This window comes from Suillus bovinus, assembly GCF_016758785.1.
Source record: "Suillus bovinus strain UH-Sbo-P2 chromosome Unknown EDB93scaffold_42, whole genome shotgun sequence".
Lineage (NCBI taxonomy): Eukaryota > Fungi > Basidiomycota > Agaricomycetes > Boletales > Suillaceae > Suillus > Suillus bovinus.
Window position 1 is genome coordinate 141630 of NW_024542098.1, and position 19057 is coordinate 160686.

At 49.1% G+C, this 19057-nt stretch overlaps 6 protein-coding genes across 6 annotated transcripts; 3 read left to right on the forward strand and 3 right to left on the reverse strand.

The window, feature by feature from the left end:
- Nucleotides 1–825: 825 nt before the first annotated feature.
- EDB93DRAFT_1088299 (uncharacterized protein) lies at nt 826–1644 on the forward strand (the record flags this gene model as incomplete). Its single annotated transcript, XM_041446127.1, has 2 exons — nt 826–1124; nt 1182–1644. Coding segments are annotated over 2 exons (762 nt in total), but the record flags the coding sequence as incomplete, so codon positions are not given.
- Nucleotides 1645–2716: 1072 nt separating this feature from the next.
- On the forward strand, nt 2717–3630 carry EDB93DRAFT_1291844 (uncharacterized protein; the record flags this gene model as incomplete). Its single annotated transcript, XM_041454567.1, has 7 exons — nt 2717–2895; nt 2940–2980; nt 3031–3104; nt 3155–3231; nt 3262–3361; nt 3425–3524; nt 3581–3630. The coding sequence occupies exons 1-7, from the start codon at nt 2783–2785 to the stop codon at nt 3628–3630; spliced, it is 555 nt and encodes a 184-aa protein (XP_041306049.1). The 5' UTR covers nt 2717–2782.
- A 990-nt stretch (nt 3631–4620) lies between these two features.
- On the reverse strand, nt 4621–5885 carry EDB93DRAFT_1228905 (pre-RNA processing PIH1/Nop17-domain-containing protein; the record flags this gene model as incomplete). The annotated part of the gene is made up of 4 exons (XM_041451264.1): nt 5528–5885; nt 5338–5430; nt 4970–5286; nt 4621–4860 (listed from the first exon to the last, which is right to left on the reverse strand). Exons 1-4 carry the CDS (start codon nt 5862–5864, stop codon nt 4621–4623), a joined length of 987 nt encoding a protein of 328 aa, XP_041306050.1. The 5' UTR covers nt 5865–5885.
- A 111-nt stretch (nt 5886–5996) lies between these two features.
- Nucleotides 5997–7972, forward strand: EDB93DRAFT_1156130 (3-deoxy-7-phosphoheptulonate synthase). The gene is given in 8 exon segments (XM_041449884.1): nt 5997–6216; nt 6269–6512; nt 6532–6534; nt 6626–6672; nt 6730–6862; nt 6917–7025; nt 7087–7322; nt 7387–7972. The coding sequence occupies 8 exon segments, from the start codon at nt 6133–6135 to the stop codon at nt 7704–7706; spliced, it is 1176 nt and encodes a 391-aa protein (XP_041306051.1). The 5' UTR covers nt 5997–6132; the 3' UTR covers nt 7707–7972.
- A 1314-nt stretch (nt 7973–9286) lies between these two features.
- On the reverse strand, nt 9287–15551 carry EDB93DRAFT_1156134 (uncharacterized protein). The gene is made up of 7 exons (XM_041449885.1): nt 15497–15551; nt 14090–15434; nt 13052–14040; nt 12505–13001; nt 12244–12455; nt 10924–12188; nt 9287–10867 (listed from the first exon to the last, which is right to left on the reverse strand). The coding sequence occupies exons 2-7, from the start codon at nt 15397–15399 to the stop codon at nt 9417–9419; spliced, it is 5724 nt and encodes a 1907-aa protein (XP_041306052.1). The 5' UTR covers nt 15400–15434; nt 15497–15551; the 3' UTR covers nt 9287–9416.
- EDB93DRAFT_1156137 (uncharacterized protein) lies at nt 15489–18984 on the reverse strand. Its single transcript, XM_041449886.1, has 9 exons — nt 18369–18984; nt 18197–18301; nt 17836–17943; nt 17610–17782; nt 17450–17485; nt 16808–17237; nt 16640–16763; nt 15929–16589; nt 15489–15878 (listed from the first exon to the last, which is right to left on the reverse strand). Exons 1-8 carry the CDS (start codon nt 18786–18788, stop codon nt 15931–15933), a joined length of 2055 nt encoding a protein of 684 aa, XP_041306053.1. The 5' UTR covers nt 18789–18984; the 3' UTR covers nt 15489–15878; nt 15929–15930.
- Between the last annotated feature and the right edge of the window lie 73 nt (nt 18985–19057).

Consider the following 19057-nt stretch of genomic DNA (forward strand, 5'->3'; position numbering starts at 1 on the left):
GAAACGATACAAAGGAGCATGGGGCGAACATCACTAGACTAGTCCACAGTGCATGTTTGCAACCGAGAATGAAAAATCTGATAAGTCGAGCAATAATTGACAAGCGTCGGATGGGTTTCAATATTATGATTGGTCATCTTCTCGGCGCGCGACGCCGAAATGTCGACATGTGTGGCCAGTTGGCTCCTATCACTTTACAACAACCAGGGTATAGTCATCGTCTTCTCGGCCTGAGGTGTACATGGAGGTCAGTAGCACGTGTACTTTCTTTTGATTCCACATACTGATGACGTCCGGCAGCAGCCCAGTAATCGACTGTCCAAAAAGCCTCGCCTACAGGGACCTGACGGTTTCCAGGTGACGAAGAAAATCTCGAAACCCGCGTACAAACCTCCTCCGCCCTTCGTCTCTTCTTTTGATCCACCAAAGGCTGGGCCATCAACAAAGACTCTTGATGATAAGCAGGAAAAGTCAAAGGATTCGACTCGTGTTCAAGAGCGACCGCAGAACCCGTTCAACCCGTTCACTGCCGCACTCCCCGACTTTGGTGACACTTCACTTGGACGCGAGGCTAGCTTGAAGGGAAAGGGAAAAGAGAAGGAGACGTCGAATCGCCCATCTGGCAATTGCAAGCGACCAAACCCGTTTATCACTGCGAGTAACACAGAGGCAGATCCGCCTCGCAAGCGTCTCGCTATTGCCCCTTCGGAATCGGCATCTGTGCATTCTCCTGCTATATCCCGTCAAAAACCACATTCCGCACCTCTTCGACCTCTTAAGCCATCTTCGTTTGTAATCAGCGCCCCAGCGAATGCATCATCTTCCAAACCTTTATCGATCCTAAAGCCACCCCCAAGGCCTCAGCCGACTTCTAAATCGATTATTTTGAAGCCTCTTGCTCCACCTAGCTTTTCCCCATTTCTTCGAAAGGAATCATCGACTAGCTTGAAGCCTATCTCATCTTTTGCGATAAATCCCACAAAGGACGGTGCAGGTGTTGAGCTGCTCTCTCTTTTCCTCCAACAGCACGGACACAACTTTGTCACCCCATTCGAACGCGAGATGCAGCGCGGTATTGGATTGAGCCCTCGCAAAAACAAGAGCGCTAAAGGGAAGTTTATATGGTATGTGCGCATCGCAAGATCAACGGACAACTAATATGAAACCGCGACGGATAACAGTGGTGGAATGGCAGCGCGTGCGCAACACCTGATGTCAGGTACAAAGACAGACTATACCCTTTGGTGTCTACAGCTCAAACAGAAGCTCTCATCCGCGACACCTGCCGCACCGACTCTATCGTGTGATTTGCGCCTACATATTCTCCGAGTACTACCCCTTCCCACAAAAACCCCTACCCCCACCCGTGTGCACATCGCAGCATGCCGCATTTCATCGCGCCACAGGTTCGCCAACATAACAGATTTGAGGGATCAATGTTATGTCGTTCTTTTTCCATACGTTGTCGAGCCCAGTCGTAATTTTGAGGAAGGTAGGGATGTCTTGGCCTGGATGCCTTGGTACAAGGTTATGCTCTCCACTGTCGTACCAAGGGAGGTATTGGAAAGTCTTTCGGTTGAACCGTTGATGCCCCCAAGAAGCGTCATCATAGTACCACGATGGCACATTATGCAGGCAGACTGAGTCATAGGGAGAGCTGGGATCCGTATGGGGTGGTGGGTCACCGCCACACTGGCACTGGTGGTTTCATAATTATATTGCATGACTTCGCCCAGCGTTTCGAGCGTGCCTGTAACAGTCACTTATCCAGTGCCTCGCCGATCTTCACGTGGAAAATCAATATCTGGAAGGTAGGCATCCCCTCTGACGCGAGTCTTTCAAACTCTGTGAGCATGCTGTACCCACGCTCAAGTTTACACCATTTTGACTCTGCCACTCAGAATACAGGCACAATACAATCAGTCTACAGTTTTAGAACGTGGCTAAATTTCCGACTTGAGATTTGAAACGAGATTTAGATTGTACGCGCTCAGGAATTAAAGGGGCGATTCAGGGTGATAGTTCAGTGCGCCGCAGCACTAGGGTGAGCCACCGGGACTACATTATACTACTTACACCACTTAGTACTAGCCCTTGTCTCCATAAATTAATCGTAACCAAGCATTTACATATTTATAGTATAGTTTGCAGGATCGCATGGTAGCTGCACTAGGCTGTATTGCGCAGCACTTTAAGTTATGATATACAACCTAGCTCGAGACTTTCATAAGCTTTAAGTTACGCATTCCACCTAATAGTACGGCAACAGCACTCGTCAAATATGGCATGTATGAATTTACACACCAGCGAGCAGCCCTACCGCACAAAAGCGCATTCAATTTGCCACGTACCCGGTCAAATGAGTGGTGGCCAGCTATACATCTTGGCGTACTACATAGAGACAAACTACCCCACATGTGGTGACGATCTACCTCACACGGCGATGAAGTTTTTTAACCCCATGACCTCGGAGCGAGAATAGAATTCTTCACTAACCTGATGCTGTGAAAAGAACGCGACAATTTGAATCACCTGGCTGTTTCAAACTCTCGCGCGTGACGTCGGTTTCCCGCGACGCGTCGGCGTTACTGCCGCATTCTTCCATAGACGGCAAGAAAAGAGTTGACAAAGAATTGAGTACTCAACTTACGCATCGCTGGGAAGAGTACTTATCTCGACGTGAGTATGATCTAAGTATATGTTCACGTGATCACTCACAAACTTGAAACGCGCGTCAAATTACAAGTTCGAGTCCAGATAGACGCGCTTGTGATTATCCAAGATGCCCGGAAGACCCGTGTCGTCAGGTAGACCTCCTTCTGCATCACTATCGGGAGACGAAGGAGACATAGACTTCAAGCCCTCTCAAGGTAGCAGCGAAGACCATAGCAACGAGTAAATCTCGTGACATTCGATACTACCTACCATACTGACAACAGATCTCTAAGAACGTTCGCGGTCATCACAGCAGAGTTCAAAGGTGTGTTATCTATCACAATGCCAGCTGGTCTGATTATATGCGCTTGCCAGCGACATGGGAGAAAAAGCTGAGAGGACGCGACAATAAGATGATACAGACAACAGAAAAGGAACTCCACCTTGATGTTCGTATTCTTGATATTCATGATCTTTCTCATCTTCACGCTCCAAACAGCTCCAGAATAAGGAAACCGAGATCGCCAACGTCATGAAGGACTATGTAGGACATCCCGTCAGGGCGCATATATCACTGTTTGCTCAACACTGATACGCAAGTTGAAGGGAGACCCTCCATCAGGATTTCCTCGAAAAATATGCCATTCTAGAAGACAGGAAACGCAAAATTACAGCTGCGATTGCTGAAGCACAGGAAGAGCTCATAGTCTGTCCTTCAGCGCTAAGAACCTATCATCACATTCTCTAAGCAAATAATGTCTTCTTACAGCCGCTCGCGGTCAAACGCCACCAAGCGACCATCAGCATTGGACACGAAGTTGAGAACGGCCAACTAGAAGGGATGGCCCTCATCAAAGGAGCTTGCCAGTGTATGCTTATCTCCGTTCTCTTGCTGCTCTGCAACTGATCTTTCTCCGCTCCGTAGCCACCCGGGACATTGCCCAGGAGCTTGGGACGTTGCACTTCGATTGCTGAATGATGCCTATAATAGAGCATTCTATCGTTCCCCCTTGGGCAGCTTGGCCCGTATTAATTGAATGTAGATACGGCCAGCCTGGCCCATGCTAGTGGACCGTATTTATGAACTGCTTGACATGTCAGGCGTTTCATCCCCGCTACCGTATCGCACGACATGCACTGAACATCATGTACCAATAAGTCGTCATGACTTTGATTCCCATATGACGTGGAGTCGGAAGCACCCAGGCTGTTGCCACTTTCGCATACAATGAACTCGCAAGCGCCGGTCCCCGGGGTATAATAGAGAGGTAGGTTCTCTTTTCTTCGTCGCTTATGCGGCCAGTAAGAACGTGCCTGGACTTAAGCAGGTGCGGGCTTTTTGTGAGCTTCCGGAGACTTAGGAGATGAATAAAGCAATTGGTAAGCTAGGCGCGTCCCTGGATGTGATATAAACATAGATCGAGGAAGATGGATGCGACGATCAAAACGTCACAGGACTTGTACAGAACAATGGTCTGGATCACAGCGCTAGGATTGATGCTAGCTCTTACCAAAGTCGAGGGAGCAACGTGCATGATACGCATAGAAGATGAGATAACGGAGACCCGATAGACCGTAAGCTTGGACAGCAACGGTATAACGTGGGTATGTGGACAAGGTGAGGGCCTATGATCATGAGTTGTCATATCTAGGGCACAATTCGCGACCTCGTTAATCCTTATGTCAGGACCCGAAGTGTTGCTCGTGTGGAGTCACGACCCGAGCAGCCTGAGGATAAGTAACTGAGTTCGAACCAGAAGCGAGGAAGCACCATTAGTTAATGAATGGATGAAATTTAAAACAACTCACGGTTTATGTTTAAAACACATCTCTACCGTGTGTCACAGTCACAGTGTGTGTGTCAAGGTTGCATTATTGTCGCTTAGATAATTAAAGCTTTTCATTTTATCAAAGGTTACCCTGACTCGGCGATATGACGCCTGAGCGCTGAGCTGCTAAGCCTGGTTAAGCCAGAAGAACTATAACCTTTTCGGCAACCCTCCACTCCGCCTTGGCACCGTCCACATCGAGATCTCTCAACCTTTGGAGTTCTGTGGCTCCTTCGCCAAGACGACCATACGTGGCCATAAGTTCGGTGTCTGGTGCCACATCGAGGTTGATATGTAGGTCGTATAATGAAGGAATATGCAGCATTACTCTTCTTGGTTCTACGTCGAGCGTTGAGTTGGAAATATGGGCGTGAGTCTATATGACACAGCGATTACCAAGTATCAACAACGGGAACTTAAATATTGGCATGTCTCCGTGGAAACAGACCGACAAACTCGATGGTATGCCGGGGTATGAGACTTACCAGATTAGGCACATCGATCATGAAGCGGATTTTACGCTGGTGCATCGTCCATGTCCATGTGGGCGTGTGGGCGTTCGATGCACTTTTAAGTATATCCTCAACTTTTGAGGCCGATGCGGTAGCGGTCGGCGAAGCTAGTTCCTGAATGAGAGTAGTCTCAGTGACAAATTTGTGGTGAGGGTGACCGGGCGGGAAGAGTAGTCTAGGCACAAGCACTTGGCGCGACACAGGTTTGCCTTTCGAAGCGATGTTGGGCATGCCAATCTGCCGGGAAAGTAAAAGTGAAGTGTGCGATTCAACACGCTGCAGCGCAAGTTCTATGTCAAGTCATAGTCAGATGATGTACCGCAAAGTGGCGAACGACGTACCTATGATGAACGCTTTGAAGTCTGCTTCGTTCAGGGCGCGAGACTTGATGGATGCGTTGAAGACACAGTCAACGACGAGGGCCGGTTTTCCGGCTGGATAGAATGTACGTCAATCACATGGGAAGAACGGAGACAGCCAGGAATAGTGCTTAAGCGAAGTGCCCGGAGACGGGTAGAGGACAGCACCGACCTTTGTCTTTGTCATGACGAAGATCTGAGACTACGGCTGGGACGAAGGATGCATCTGGATTTGATTCGTCATAGTCTTGACCGTGGATTATTTTCTGAATTATGTCTTCGCTACCAGTGGGAGGTGGAGGCACGTTCGTGTCCCATGTTATGTTGACGAAAACCTTAAGTCCTTTTGGGATAGTGATTGGTGCGTTTGAGAGGGCTCCTGGAGCGTCGGAGGGCGCATTAAGAGGCAAACTAGTGGCGATTCTGTGGACAACGGCTGGTTGAAGCGCGTTTGATTTTACACAGAAACCGGGCACAGGATTTAGCGTTAGATTGATTGAAGAGGACATAATCAAACACAGCGTGGAAACCAAGTGGAAACCAGCTCGCTGTTTCATGAATAACATCCGGTTCTATGGATCTGTACTTACCAAATTTAGACCCAACTTACCAAATTGCCGATTTCTGAATGACTTGTCAAGGTTTGCTGTGCATCTCTGAATAAATCGGAAAATTGCTCGGCCTCACACATGCTATAAAAACCCGTTGATTTTCGATAGTCTCAACACAACCTCTCTCATTGTAGAACTTGTACCTCTCATTTCAATTCTATCTACAATGCCTTACAACGTCACCCCCATTCCCGATGTCGATGATGACCAGAAATTACAGCAATACATCCAAGATAGACGTGTCATTGGTGTACGTGTCGAGCTGCTCTATTAACCCCTGCCATCTAACACTATTCCAATAGTATGACCCCCTCGTTCAGCCTGCTTTGCTCAGGCATGAAGTTCAGCCCACATCGGCTTCACAGCTTACAGTTGCAGCTGCCCGTTACAACGCCGCTCGCATTGTAGCGGGTCAGGACGACCGTATCCTCGTCATTGTTGGTCCCTGCTCCATTCACTGTGCAGACCAAGCTATTGAGTATGCCAACTTGCTCAAATCCAAAATGCCAACATGGGATAATCTCCTCATTGTAATGCGCGCGTACTTGTGAGCTGTGCCTGTTCCTCGTGCATTGCATTGTTCTAACGTTATCTTCGTTCTAGCGAGGTTCGCTGACCGCCCAATCAGTTCCTAACAATGACTCACTATATCTTATTATAGAAACCTAGAACCACCGTTGGATGGAAAGGTCTCATCAACGACCCCGTAAGCTGATTTTATCTTTTTACCTCTTGTATTTGCTCATTTCTTCTCTTCCTGCAGGATATCGATGGTTCTTACAAGATTAACAAGGGTCTTCGAGTAGCTAGGCAGCTTCTCTGTGACCTTACTGATATCGGTGTCCCCGTCGGTTCCGAACTACTCGACACCATCTCGCCTCAATATATTGCTGACCGTACGTCATGCTTATCACTTCCATATGCTCTTTCTGACCCTGCTTCACACGCAGTTATCTCCTGGGGAGCGATTGGAGCCCGAACAACGGAGTCTCAACTTCACCGCGAGCTCGCTTCCGGTGTTTCTTTCCCTATAGGATTCAAGAATGGCACTGATGGAAGGTATGATACCATTTGGCGAACTTTCATTAAGGGACATTACTAATGGCGAACATCTCGGCAGTGTCACAGTCGCTATTGATGCAATGCGTTCCGCCTCAAACCCTCACGCCTTCATGGGTGTGACGGAACAGGGTCTTGCTGCTATCGTCAAGACAAGAGGAAACCAGGATGTGCATGTCATCCTCCGTGGTGGCACCAAGGGTCCGAATTACGCATCCGAGCATGTTCGTGCGGCATCAAAATCAATTGAAAAAGCGCGCCCAACGAACCATGCCAGCCTTATGGTTGACTGTAGCCGTAAGTATATCTATAATTATCTAACTAATAATGGTCAACGAAGGAACTCATTTGACTACTTTAGACGGCAATTCGCAGAAGAACCACAACAATCAACCCAAAGTAGTCGATGACATCTGCTCTCAGCTCGCTCTTGGCGATAGAAATATCACCGGCGTGATGATCGAGTCCCATATTAACTCGGGACGCCAAGATGTTCCCGCTGAGGGTCCCTCTGCCCTGAAATATGGTGTTTCTATCACCGACGCATGTGTGGATTGGGAGTGTACTGTGGGCATGTTGGACAGGCTTAATGCAGCTGTCAAGGCACGTCGTACTTTCCTCTTGGAGCAAGGCCTACAACGGCCAGCTGGTTTCCGACGTGAAGCCCCTCCTTCGCCGTGAATTTAGGTTTCCTTTGTAACTTGCTGGGTGCTTTGTTTCATGTCCACATGTGTTGTATTTTAGCGTGTCACACTACTTCCTCTATCGTCCATAGTATTAGATCTTTAGACGGAGGGCCCCTCTATTGCTGTAGTAGCATCGAAGCCTCGCGGTTAAACTATTCTTATGCTTTATCTTTTGTTATCCAGAACATGATACGATATAATATAAAAATGTTTCTGGCTGATTCATGTACCACAATATCATTTGGGTGGTTTGCGAAGTCATTGATGATACTGTCAGTCCTCGGTCTTTCGCACAAAGAACAGTCGGAAACCAATTGTTTATCCACAATATATTTCGAGTTAACGAACGTGCAACGTACCTGTGCGATGAATCAGATTGTTTCCAGGCTCTCTGCATTTGGGCGTCTAATAAATCGAATAGAACCAGTTTTTACTAATGATTTTTGAAGCGATGTGAGAGGGGATCTACCTGTAGTCAGTCACCGGCATCCAACTAGTAGGACCTCGGGTATCAAGGAGGAGCAGTGAAACCATTAATAAACATTCTAATCCGAGCGCACCGGCGCACGACTTTCTTTGACGTCGGCCGGCATCCGTTACAGACTTCCTGTAAGAATTTACATGAGGATTAAGAGTAAAGTCGCCCATTTTAATTGAATGGTATCGATGAAACGAGTGGTATGGTGTTACCAGTTACCCCCTGTAGCAAGCATCGAATTCGGCCGACGTGTCGGATATCGATCTTTAGACGCCGGACTGCGAATATGAAGGAGATGCGTTTCGTCTGTGTGTATGTTTCATCTGTGTGTTTCAAGTCTGTGCGTTGGAGCAGCAACTCCTGCTATGATGAATGTGCTAGGCACCTGAATGGGATGAAGTCCGTGTCTACTGCGATGCCCCAAATGGCACACTCGGGCTGACTAAGCTACTCGAACCTCCGGAAAACCCCTGCCTTTGCAACCCCTTGGCCGGAGGGTGCCCCACCCCAGCGTGTACGTAGAATAGTTGAAAACAGACCCGCTGATCATGAGCGCCATACCCACTCTTACTTACCGGCACCGTTGGCGAGTATGTTGTGTGACATATTACCCCTCCCTCTTCGGTCTACTACGGACTTCATAATAGTATTCGAGTTTAATCACATTCAAAAACATTTTAAAAATGGCTTCCTTTGAAACAAACATCGCACTCTCACCTCTGCCAGCGCGTTCTAGACCGACTGGTATGTCCTCGGCAGAGTAAGCACTGTGCAAGCAGGTGGGATGTGATATACTTGTAAACTCTGTGCGTCGACAAGTAACATGAGATGTGATTGCATTGATACTACGTCTGCATCTAGTGATCTCAACGCGCACCATGCAGAACACGGGTTTTTTTTTTGGTGTAGAGACCGTAGACAACTGACTTTAACCGACCAGCCCTAGCCATCGCCGATCATCTATGTAAAACCGTCTCACGCCGTCAGTGTATACCTCCTCCCACAAATGTGGGAAGTCAGGGATTGTGAGCAAATATTAAGGTAGACGAGTGGCATGCCGTCCCGGCCTTGTGACAGCGGGACCCGCAGAAAGTTGATATGTCATAAAAATATGCATTATGAATAAGTGTACTGTACATATGACCATCGCAGCATCTTCTTCGTCATCAATGTAATTCCGAGTCGCAACCGACAACAAGTCACCAGCGTGACCAGCTGTGGCATGGCTCATGAGTGTCTCTGCCATGCATCAATAACCCTCTCCAAAGAAGGACCCGACCACCCCGACCCAAATACCGTATTCATTTTTGTCCCCGTCCCTCTTAGAACTTCCTTTATGCCCTCATCCAGCGTCCTTAAATCGACGTTGCCAGGAGCGGCACATTGGGCATGGGCATCTTGTGCAAGTTGCTTCAGGATCACTAGCAACGATGCCGACGGAACACCATGGCGCAACAGATACCAAGCCAACCAACGCGATACTTCAGGGGCATCTTCAGACTCCACTATAAGTTCCCCACAAGCGTATCTGCCAAAGACCATGTTAAGGGCCGTAGAGCTTTGGACTTTTGCGAGACGCTCATCCAGGGCTTGTAATGCACCAGAGACAGTGTTTTCGCGAATCAGAGGGGGCCGAACATTATTCTCTGATTTCCCGCTGAACCGCCGATCGTAGACTTTACTGTAAAAGTCGACGGCAAATCGAAGGTCTTGTAGTCGGAGATGGAAGTAGCTGTTCGATGATGATTGCGTGCGATACTGATAAAGCATGAGGTGGGACTGCAGTGTTTCCATCTTATCCTGCAGAATGCTATCAAGCAGGACTGCGTGACAGTAATTATGGAAGACTCTCTCATCCACTGTCTTACCGTCCTCGCGCGAGAAATGATCTGCGAAAGCAAGAAATAGTGTGTCGTTGGAGAAAGATGAGATGAAATGAGTCAGGTCGCTTGCAGGATGCGCCTTCGTGTCGGTCAATTGCGGGAAGTCTAGAGTGGCAGCATCTCCAGCGGACGAACCAGAGCGAACGAAAAGACTTCTGCTTCCCCTAGGGTCCTCCGTATAGCTCAAGAAAGCCGTGCGTCGCTTCACGTACAATGTTTGGTTCTTTAACAGGCTTTTCCTATGCTGTGATACGTGTTCAAGGTCTACAAAGAAAGGCCAATAGCGGGGTGTGTCGATTCTAATGGACAAAATCTTGTTGAAATCCGGTATTAGCGTGGGCGATATCAATTGCGTTGCACCCTTTTCGGTCCCTTCTTTCGTGGTGAGTTTGACTGGGAGATAAACCGCTTCTCTGGTGTTAACATCCCGTGCCATAAGACATCTAGGTTCAACCGCAAGAACCCAGAGGTGGCGAAGAGCCTGCAGATAACTCTTGTTGTCCGATGATACATGATGGAAGCGGGGGAAAAAGGCAACGATCATACAAGCAATCGCGGCATTCGAAGTCCCGAGGGTATACCGTCCGGCCCCGAGGAATAATAAACCAAGAGACAGGTGAGTTGCAACATGGACGCCATATCGAAACGCTTGGTGATACATGCCAAATGCATATCTCAGGCGTCTTAAGCAGGTGATTTCCCCCGTACCCGCCATGACCATACAAAGCGCAATGGAAATGAGGTTCAGGCCTTCGCGGACAGCAGACCGCTTGATCTTGTGATCAAAGGTAGGGCCTAGAAATCATCAATGATTAGTATGACGTCTTGTAACTTCCGTGAGGAAAATTTACCACTAGCTGCCACAAATCTACTGAACATATCGAAATAATTCGAGAGCATAATATATGCCTCATGACGTGCTGTCCCTGCGTACTTCAAGCCAATAACAAAACAACAACCCGCGATGATGTTGTAATAGGCAAGCTCGATAGCATCGTCGGCCGGTTTTCCTCGTACATGACCGTGCATAGCCTTCACGATAGACTCAGGAACCTGCGCAAGCAACCACTGCGGCGTCGAGGCGATATCGTTCCACATGATCAAGGATCTTGCAATAGTCCGCATGAGCAAAAAGCCAGGTTGTATGCGGTTCAGTTCCAAGACTGTGCTAGGAATCTCCAGGATATCAGCGACATCTCGTCGCTCTGTCTTGAGATACATCAACCCAAGTGCCATAGAACCTGCTGGCGAGGTAATGTTGACATCGAATGTGGGCCGCGCTTGGGAGTTCACAACTGACTTTCCTTCACCATGCACAAGGATGCGGAGGCGATTGAGCGATGAGAGATCTGCGGGAACGGAGGAGCCTTGACCCAGCATTATCATCCCGAAAGCTAAGGCGGCACAATAAGTATAAGCTTCTCTGTGTTCGTTGCTGAGGTCTGGTTGCACGAGGTCTCTTCGGCTGATTTGGTGAAGACAGACTTCTGCCATGCGCCTGTTTTTCGTACCGAGGTACAGAATTCCGACTCCCGCCAAACCGGCAGCTTGGGTCATGAGGGACACGTTCAGATCAACGTTCTGCGTAGGAAGCAACGCTGGGGTATGAACAGCAAGTAACTTTGTCACATGGCGGTTGCCTGTCCCGGCATTTGCAGCCGACAAACCAAGCAAGACGCCGATGGAGGTCAAGTCATGCTTTGGGGTGAGATACGCAAACGTATGCCATGTGAGCATTTCCTTGAGGTGCCCCGTGAGCCCAAGGCCAAATAAGAAGCCGGCATGTTCCGGGGTGAGCTCAGAGGGCTTGTTAAAGGCAATCCATGAACTCTCTACACCACGAGCTTCTGGAGAGATGCGCAATCCTGCTGCGACGCCATTATGGAACTCGCCCCAGTTGAGGCATTCGACAGGTATCTTCCCAAGCTCGGGTGCAGAAGTAACATTTGATGGTTGTATCTTGACCGCATACTCCATCTTGGGGGTGACATAGGCCTCTTTCGTGACCGTCAACACAGAACCAAAGGTGAACATGGCACGGCCGTAGGGTAATGCCAGCGTTCGCTCTGCAATACGAACCACTTGATGCTGTTGCTCCTTCGCTTGGTCATGTTCGCTATTCAGTAGTCATCAGTGAAGCCTCTCTCCGACTCGTCAATCATTCTGCTCACTTCAATTCCGGGCGTTCTACAAGCCGGACCGACGGAACAGCTGATGAACAAAGCATACGGGCCACTTCTTCCAATCTGCGATCTTGGCCAAAACGGATCTTGGTGAATCCTTTCAGATCGAGCTCGACTCCAGAAACTGCATCGATTTCTCCAATGCTCCCAGACTTGGCCTGTTCCGCCAGACTACCGATCGTCACCCTTCGATGAGTATTCTAGAATCAAATCAGTCGCTATAATATATCCTGAATCGCATGTCCTTACCATATAGGTCTCGGGAGACTGAGCAATACCCTTCTGGGAGAACTCCGGCTGCATTCCAGCAACGCTGAAAGCCAAGTCACGCCGGCCAATGAGCTCATAATGCTCCTTGCGCCAATGAGAAGGAGGCGACAGCTGGCACGTCCTAACAGCTTCTCTCAAAGGCGCTGCAATACCAAACGGAAGACTATTGAGAAACGCAGATCCCTTCTCGGCCGTCCCAAGTATATCAACGAGCTTCTCGACAGTCAGTTCTGCCCGCTTTTGGGTAGATGACACCGTTTTGTCAGCAAGACACATATAGGCCGCCGTGAGACGCTGCAGGGACACGAGCGGTTCGGTGTCACCAAAAGCAAATGATGGAACAATGGAAAAAGATCGGGCTAGTCGGGAAGTTCCATAAGCGGGGAATTGCCAGTCAGGATTACTTATGCTTCCGTAAAGAATTGCCGACATGTCTGGGGGCCAGACCGGTATGCGATCATCCAGCATCTCCACACCTAAGCGACAAGATTGAGAACATTTTCGCAAAGGAAACGTATACACTGACGCGTTGTGGATGGGGCGGGCCATCCTGGCATGATATTCGGGCACAGGCGCTTCCAGTAATCTGCCCACTCTGGTCGAACGATGTGTGCAATTTGACATATCAGAGGAATGAGTAACATGAGGGATTCGTATCGAAGAACCACCAAGCGGAGGTCCTCTGCCAACATGTGCAACGCATAGAGCACAGGCGCCAGGAGAGGGTTGACGGTCAGGGTAAAAAGGAAGTAATGTTGCGTGGTTGGGGGCGTAGGAAGCTTCAAGCATTTGAGAGCCGGATCGTCATTAAAAGAACGACTAGAAGTGGACAAGGCTGAAAATCTTTCCCATATAGAGGAACTTGTGGACTCGTCGTTTTCGAAAGGATATACAAGCTTAAGCTCAAGAAGCGCGAAAAGTGCGAGCGTGAACTCCTGGAACTCGAGCCCAGGCGATGTTCGGAAGTAGTGCTGGGACCATGACTCGAGAAAGTTTCGTTGCAGGTCAAAAGCTTGAGCCGTTGGCAGCACAAGTGACAGGACTTGTATGGCCTGGGTCACCAGTGGATCGCGTGGGGTCATGTCCAGCCGCGCGTGATAGACCTTCCCATCACTCGTCTCCATATATACCGATGAGACGCAAACATGCTTCAATGCTACAACGTGATCAAGTGAGACGACCTCAAATGAATCATTGCTATCGCCGTTCCAAGGTTGCGCGAGCCTCAGTCGTATACGGAGTTCGTGCAATCCATGAGTAAATAACGATAACGAACCATCCTTCTTCACCGCAAGAAGGTCCCAAATGTCACCGCGCGTCGCACGTATTGACGCGATTGCAACGGCTTCCAGAGTACTGAGATTCTCGACCACAAATGATTTCTTGCCTTCCTCAATGGTGATCATAAAGACGATCACCTGAGCCTCAGGCAAGCAGACTGCGAGGAGCGAGTGATGAGCCTTGCCATCAAAGCGTTGATCAAATAACGCAACAGTGATATCACGCGTCTGCAGTCTACAACAACATGAGCGTGTGTTTAGGTGAGGTATCGATAACCTCCTACTGTCTCCCTCCCAAATGATGAGTGGTCAACTGTTGGGCCCAGTAAGATGCCTTCATTCTTCCATGTTCGACAGGAGTGATCAAAACTTCTGCATCTTTCTGTCCCCCAAGCGCCATTCTGTCCAACGTCAAACTGAGATCTAGGCGAGTGATAGAGTCCCGCTTTCTTCCTGGTATCGGTGGCTGAGCAGTGACGCTACTTGTCGTTGAAGACGCAAGTCCTGATATAGGGGGAAACGGTGGAGGAAAATCGTCATCAAATTCCATATCCTGAGGTAAACGGCGATCAAGGTCCAAAAGGTCGCCAACGCTCGATTGTCGCCTGTTCGCGCACACGCTCTTTCGCGAAGTGCTATGCCGTCTAGTCCGAGTAAGAGGCACAGGAGCGTCTTTGGGCTTCAAGTAGGCATATCTCCATATAGACAAACCCCCTTTGTCTGCATCAAAGGTAACCAAAAATTCGCCAGTCGAATTGGGGACACCAGGAGAAACCCAGACGACTTCGTCGCTCGCAGAAACAGCGACCAGCGGCTTTGAACAATTCTCCTCCTCATCTACCAAAGCAACAGGTTCACCATCAAACCCTCCTAAAATCCCACTCGTGGTTCCCACAGCTTCAGGTTCCGAAAAAGCGCTCGTAATCGTGAATATAGTGGGTAACAGATCATCCCCGGTCGCACGAGCCTCATCGACTTCAGCCGGATGAAGACTTCGCTGAATAAGAACGCCGTGCGGACGAAGCGGCCACGCTTTATGAACAAGAAACGGAAGCGAAAACGTATAATCCATCCCATTCTGCAAAAAAACCTTGCCGATACTTCTCAAGAAAATAAAAACGCCTGATATCTCATCGTCTGCGTCCTCCACCGTTTTCGTCTCATCTCTGAGCGATGCGAATGGCCCGAAGATGTGAGTCGTTCCGGGCGTTTCGTCCGATCTCGTGTAGTGGGCGCTGCCGTGAGATTGACGATTGGAGGATCCTGTGGGCTGGAGGAGTTTTCCGATGCATGCGTGTTGGATGATTTGGTTTTCTTGACTAAGGTCCCATTTCCTTTTGATGACGCCTCCTTCGCTTAGAACTACGCAATAGTCGTTCCAGGAAAGTTCTTGGTCTATCCAGGATTCTGATCCGCCTGTGAAGAGGGGGCTGAACGTTGTGTTCACAGTATTAGTACCAGAACTTCGAATGGCAGCGCGTATGGAACGAAGGAGGTCAGATTCTTCAGGCGCAGCATCTCCTGATGGGGTCGTGAGGAAAGTGGTAGCGGCGGAGGGCTGATATTGTTGGGCTTGTATTACAACACCAGACATAATATGCGGTGTGCAAGCAAAAGCGAATAGGCAGGCGCGTTGTTTGTCCGTTGTTGTGCAATACCTTCTGATGCTAACATGCACAAACATTGCCAGGTGAACACATGGATACTATTGCAAACTTTTACGAACACAATTAGACTATGCAGTAGTACATAAGGGAGGCGTAAGAACTCCAAGATAAAATAAATGACCAAGATAAACAACATGCAGAATATGCTGGTACGATTGCGAGATCCAACTTGAGAGTGCAAAGATGAAGCAGAAAAATGCGCGAGGACGTCTTGCGTCAAGGCAAGCAGTCCGTCATATGAGCCAGCACCAGGGAAAGAACAAATAAAAATACCAGAAAATCACTCTAACCGTATTCCCCATACAACAACCAGGACGTTGTCCGCATGTCCATCCGTGAAGACCTGTAGTGTCCGCACTTGGTCTTGCTTATCGGTATCCTTCCTAATGTATAATATACGTGGTGACTAAAGGCAAGTGTGAGCACGATCATTGAATTAAATCCACGAGAGCTTACAATCAAGGCGAATTGAGTCGGCGACGCAACGCCTCGTAGCTACTTTTCCTGCTCCCTATCAAACCAATGTGAGGTAATGCAACGCCTGCGATACCCTTCGTTTCCTCGTCATTTAGCTTCCAGATGTTGCTAACAGGTAGGTTCGAAGGAGAGTCGTTCACGGCAATGCGATCCTTCCCAAATGATGAGCGTTCCGAAGAGAATCCATCGTCATAATCCTCTGGAGAGAGGTCGGTGGACGAGGTAGAACTCGGAGAGAGAGTGGGGGATTGCACGATATCCTGCAAAAAAGAGGGAAGTAAAGGAGCAGGGATATTGGAAGGGAGACTGTCTTCAAGATCACCGAGGCTTGGGAACGAAGACGGCGAGGTGCGACGGGGAGCAGACGTTTCATAGATGAACTGAGGGTCTGAATATTGAGTGCCCGCGTCAAAGTTAGAATGTGAGCGAGATCGGTATGGCACTTGATTCTGAGGAACATTGTCCATGAACATACGACGGCGCTGTGGGGGCGTCATGGAATGAGACCGGGGAGCTTGAGATGGAAGGGGTGTGGGGCCACTCGCGAGCGGAAGCTGGTTCTGCGCGAGGAGCGACGTAAGTAAGTTGATGCGCTCCGCTTGCACAGCAGCAGAGATGGAATCGCCGTTTCCTTCCGCATCTGAAAAAAAGGTCGGTAAGAATTTAACATCGCAGTTGATGTGGACTTACAGGGGAAACAAGTCTGGCAAACTTTGCGGCGTCTCCAATTCAAATAATTGCACTTGTGACAGATCCAATCACCGGGCTGATGCTCGATAGGTCCACGATTACCAGTGTTCAGGATCGGGGGCTGCTAGGGAGCAATACTTGTCAGCCTGAGAAGAAAGGACGCAGAACGGGATGCTTACTGGAACGACCATCAAGCTGCTTGGTCGGATCTGACCCTGCTTCTGGGAATGATTCGTTATCCGGCCAATACATGACGCACGGCGACAACGGGTCCGAAGAGACGTTTTGTACCTTGCCTCCTACCGCAAAAGAACGACCAGACGGAGTGAGGAGAGGGTGGGCGGGCGAGGGAGGTTTTGCACCCATCATGCTGGCCTGGATAGGCGGGGGTGCATGACGCACGCCGTGGCTGGGGTAAAGAGGAGAGGAAACTGGAGAAAGACTACTTTGCGGCATGGGAGTGTGTCCGGATGGATTGACGAAGCGAGGTGATACTGGAAGACGTGAGGGGGGTGGGCCGCAAGAGCCTTGTCGCTGCATCGTCGAGGGTTGGTTTTCAGAACGTGGACATCCACAGCCTCTGCAAGCTAAATTACGTCTGTGTAGAATCATGCAAGGAAAGGAATCAGTCAGCACCATCCTTGCATGAGAGAGAGAGCAATCAAGATGTAAATAGCGAAAGGAGCAGTTCAAAGTAGGTAATGATGACGCGTATGACGATCGGAAGTGCTCCTAGTTTCGTCTTCGGGATTCTCCCGGAGTAAAAGACTACGCCGGAATAAGATGACCGTGTTAGAGAACGAAACTCACCCAAAGTTGTGCGCTGCGCAGTTGGGCGAATTGCATCTGTCGAAAAACTAGTCAGCGCTGACTCGACTCATTTCAAATAAAGTTGCCCCTAAAAAGTCTGGGCAGCTCCACAACCCAATCATACCGATCACGGTGTTTGCAAATTGGGAATATAGCTTACATCCAGTCACCCAATCTGAACGTCGTTCGCGGATTGGGGGGATTGCTGGAGATGACAAAATCGTCGTTTGGTGTGCCGATAGTCTGGGCGATCGCAGGCGTGCCGAATTGTGCGCACTTGTGAAGGTCAGGCGTTGACAGGGACATGCGGAGACTAGGAGGATAAGAAGAATTCTGACGGCGACTTCGGGTTGAGCCGCTGTCGAGCCACACAGCGTATGACGCACCTTGAACAGGGAATCAACTCTGCGTAACCTATCGAAAGGCTCCAAATCTGTCTGAAGAGCAGGAGTGATGGTTATGGAGGGGTGAGAAAGAGAGAGGGTTGTGCAGGCCTGAGAGATGGGACATTGAGCATATTTAACATCGGATAAAGTGGATGAACGATGAACAAAAAAAAAATAAGCCAGCAAGTAGAATAAATGGTGCATATGCCATTTGGCGCGTGCCTGATTGGTAGCAATGCAACGGTATCTTTGCACTACCCGCTCTCACGTGGAGGACACGTTGGCAATGAACAAAAAGGGAAATGATCGCGTCTCCGGATCAGGAGAATCGATGCCATATAAAGAACTAAATGCTGCTTACATCCTCGTGCGACTGAAATATCGCCCAGATGTCGTTTGGCTCGATGGACTCGTTTGGGGCCCACATAGAGACTGGCGGTCTGATGAAAGCACGTCGATCACGTCCCTGTTTCATGACATCGTTCAATACGCGCTTGGACGTTTGTGCTGCGCTTACCTCTGTAAAAAAGGACACAAATGATGGCAATGGCCAGCGACGATCTCTTTGAAGCTTGAAACGGCGAATTCAGACGTGGAAAGGAGGGAAGAGTCGAAGTACTTACGAGCAGGACGCGGGACCGAGTATTTCTGAATTGCTCGTACAAGGAGCGAGTGGTAGGGAAGTCGCAAGAACTGCTGCCTGAGGATGTTGAAGAAGAATTCATGGGGGAGTCGTTATGAAAGCGGGGATATGGAGGGATGGTAATATCTGACATCTGGGAGGATACAGGGATAAACGAAGCTGCGAGACAAGGCAGGGGCGAAGGGGGCTGAGAATTAGCGGATCGAGGAATACAAGTGGGCTGGAAGAGCGAATAATTCATGTGAGAATTACATGAGGGCGAGGACAATTTGCGCAACATGTTCTGGAAGGAAAGTGGATGGGAAGACATTGGGAAGGGGAGGGTATTTGAAGGAGACGGAGATGGCAAGATTCTTGTTGGTTGCCAGGTGGAGAGGATACGATTTGCAGATTAAAGTGATTGAAGATCCCTTGTGTGGTGACCAGGAGTGGTTGCTTTTTGAACTGTCTTGGAAGGAACATAGCAATCCATTTCGTCACTTCACACCGTCAAATTAGAGTGCGATATGTCGCGTGGCCAAAACAAGCACCTCGGACGGTTACTTCCGGGTACGTAACTACGTAAGCTTCCATCATCAA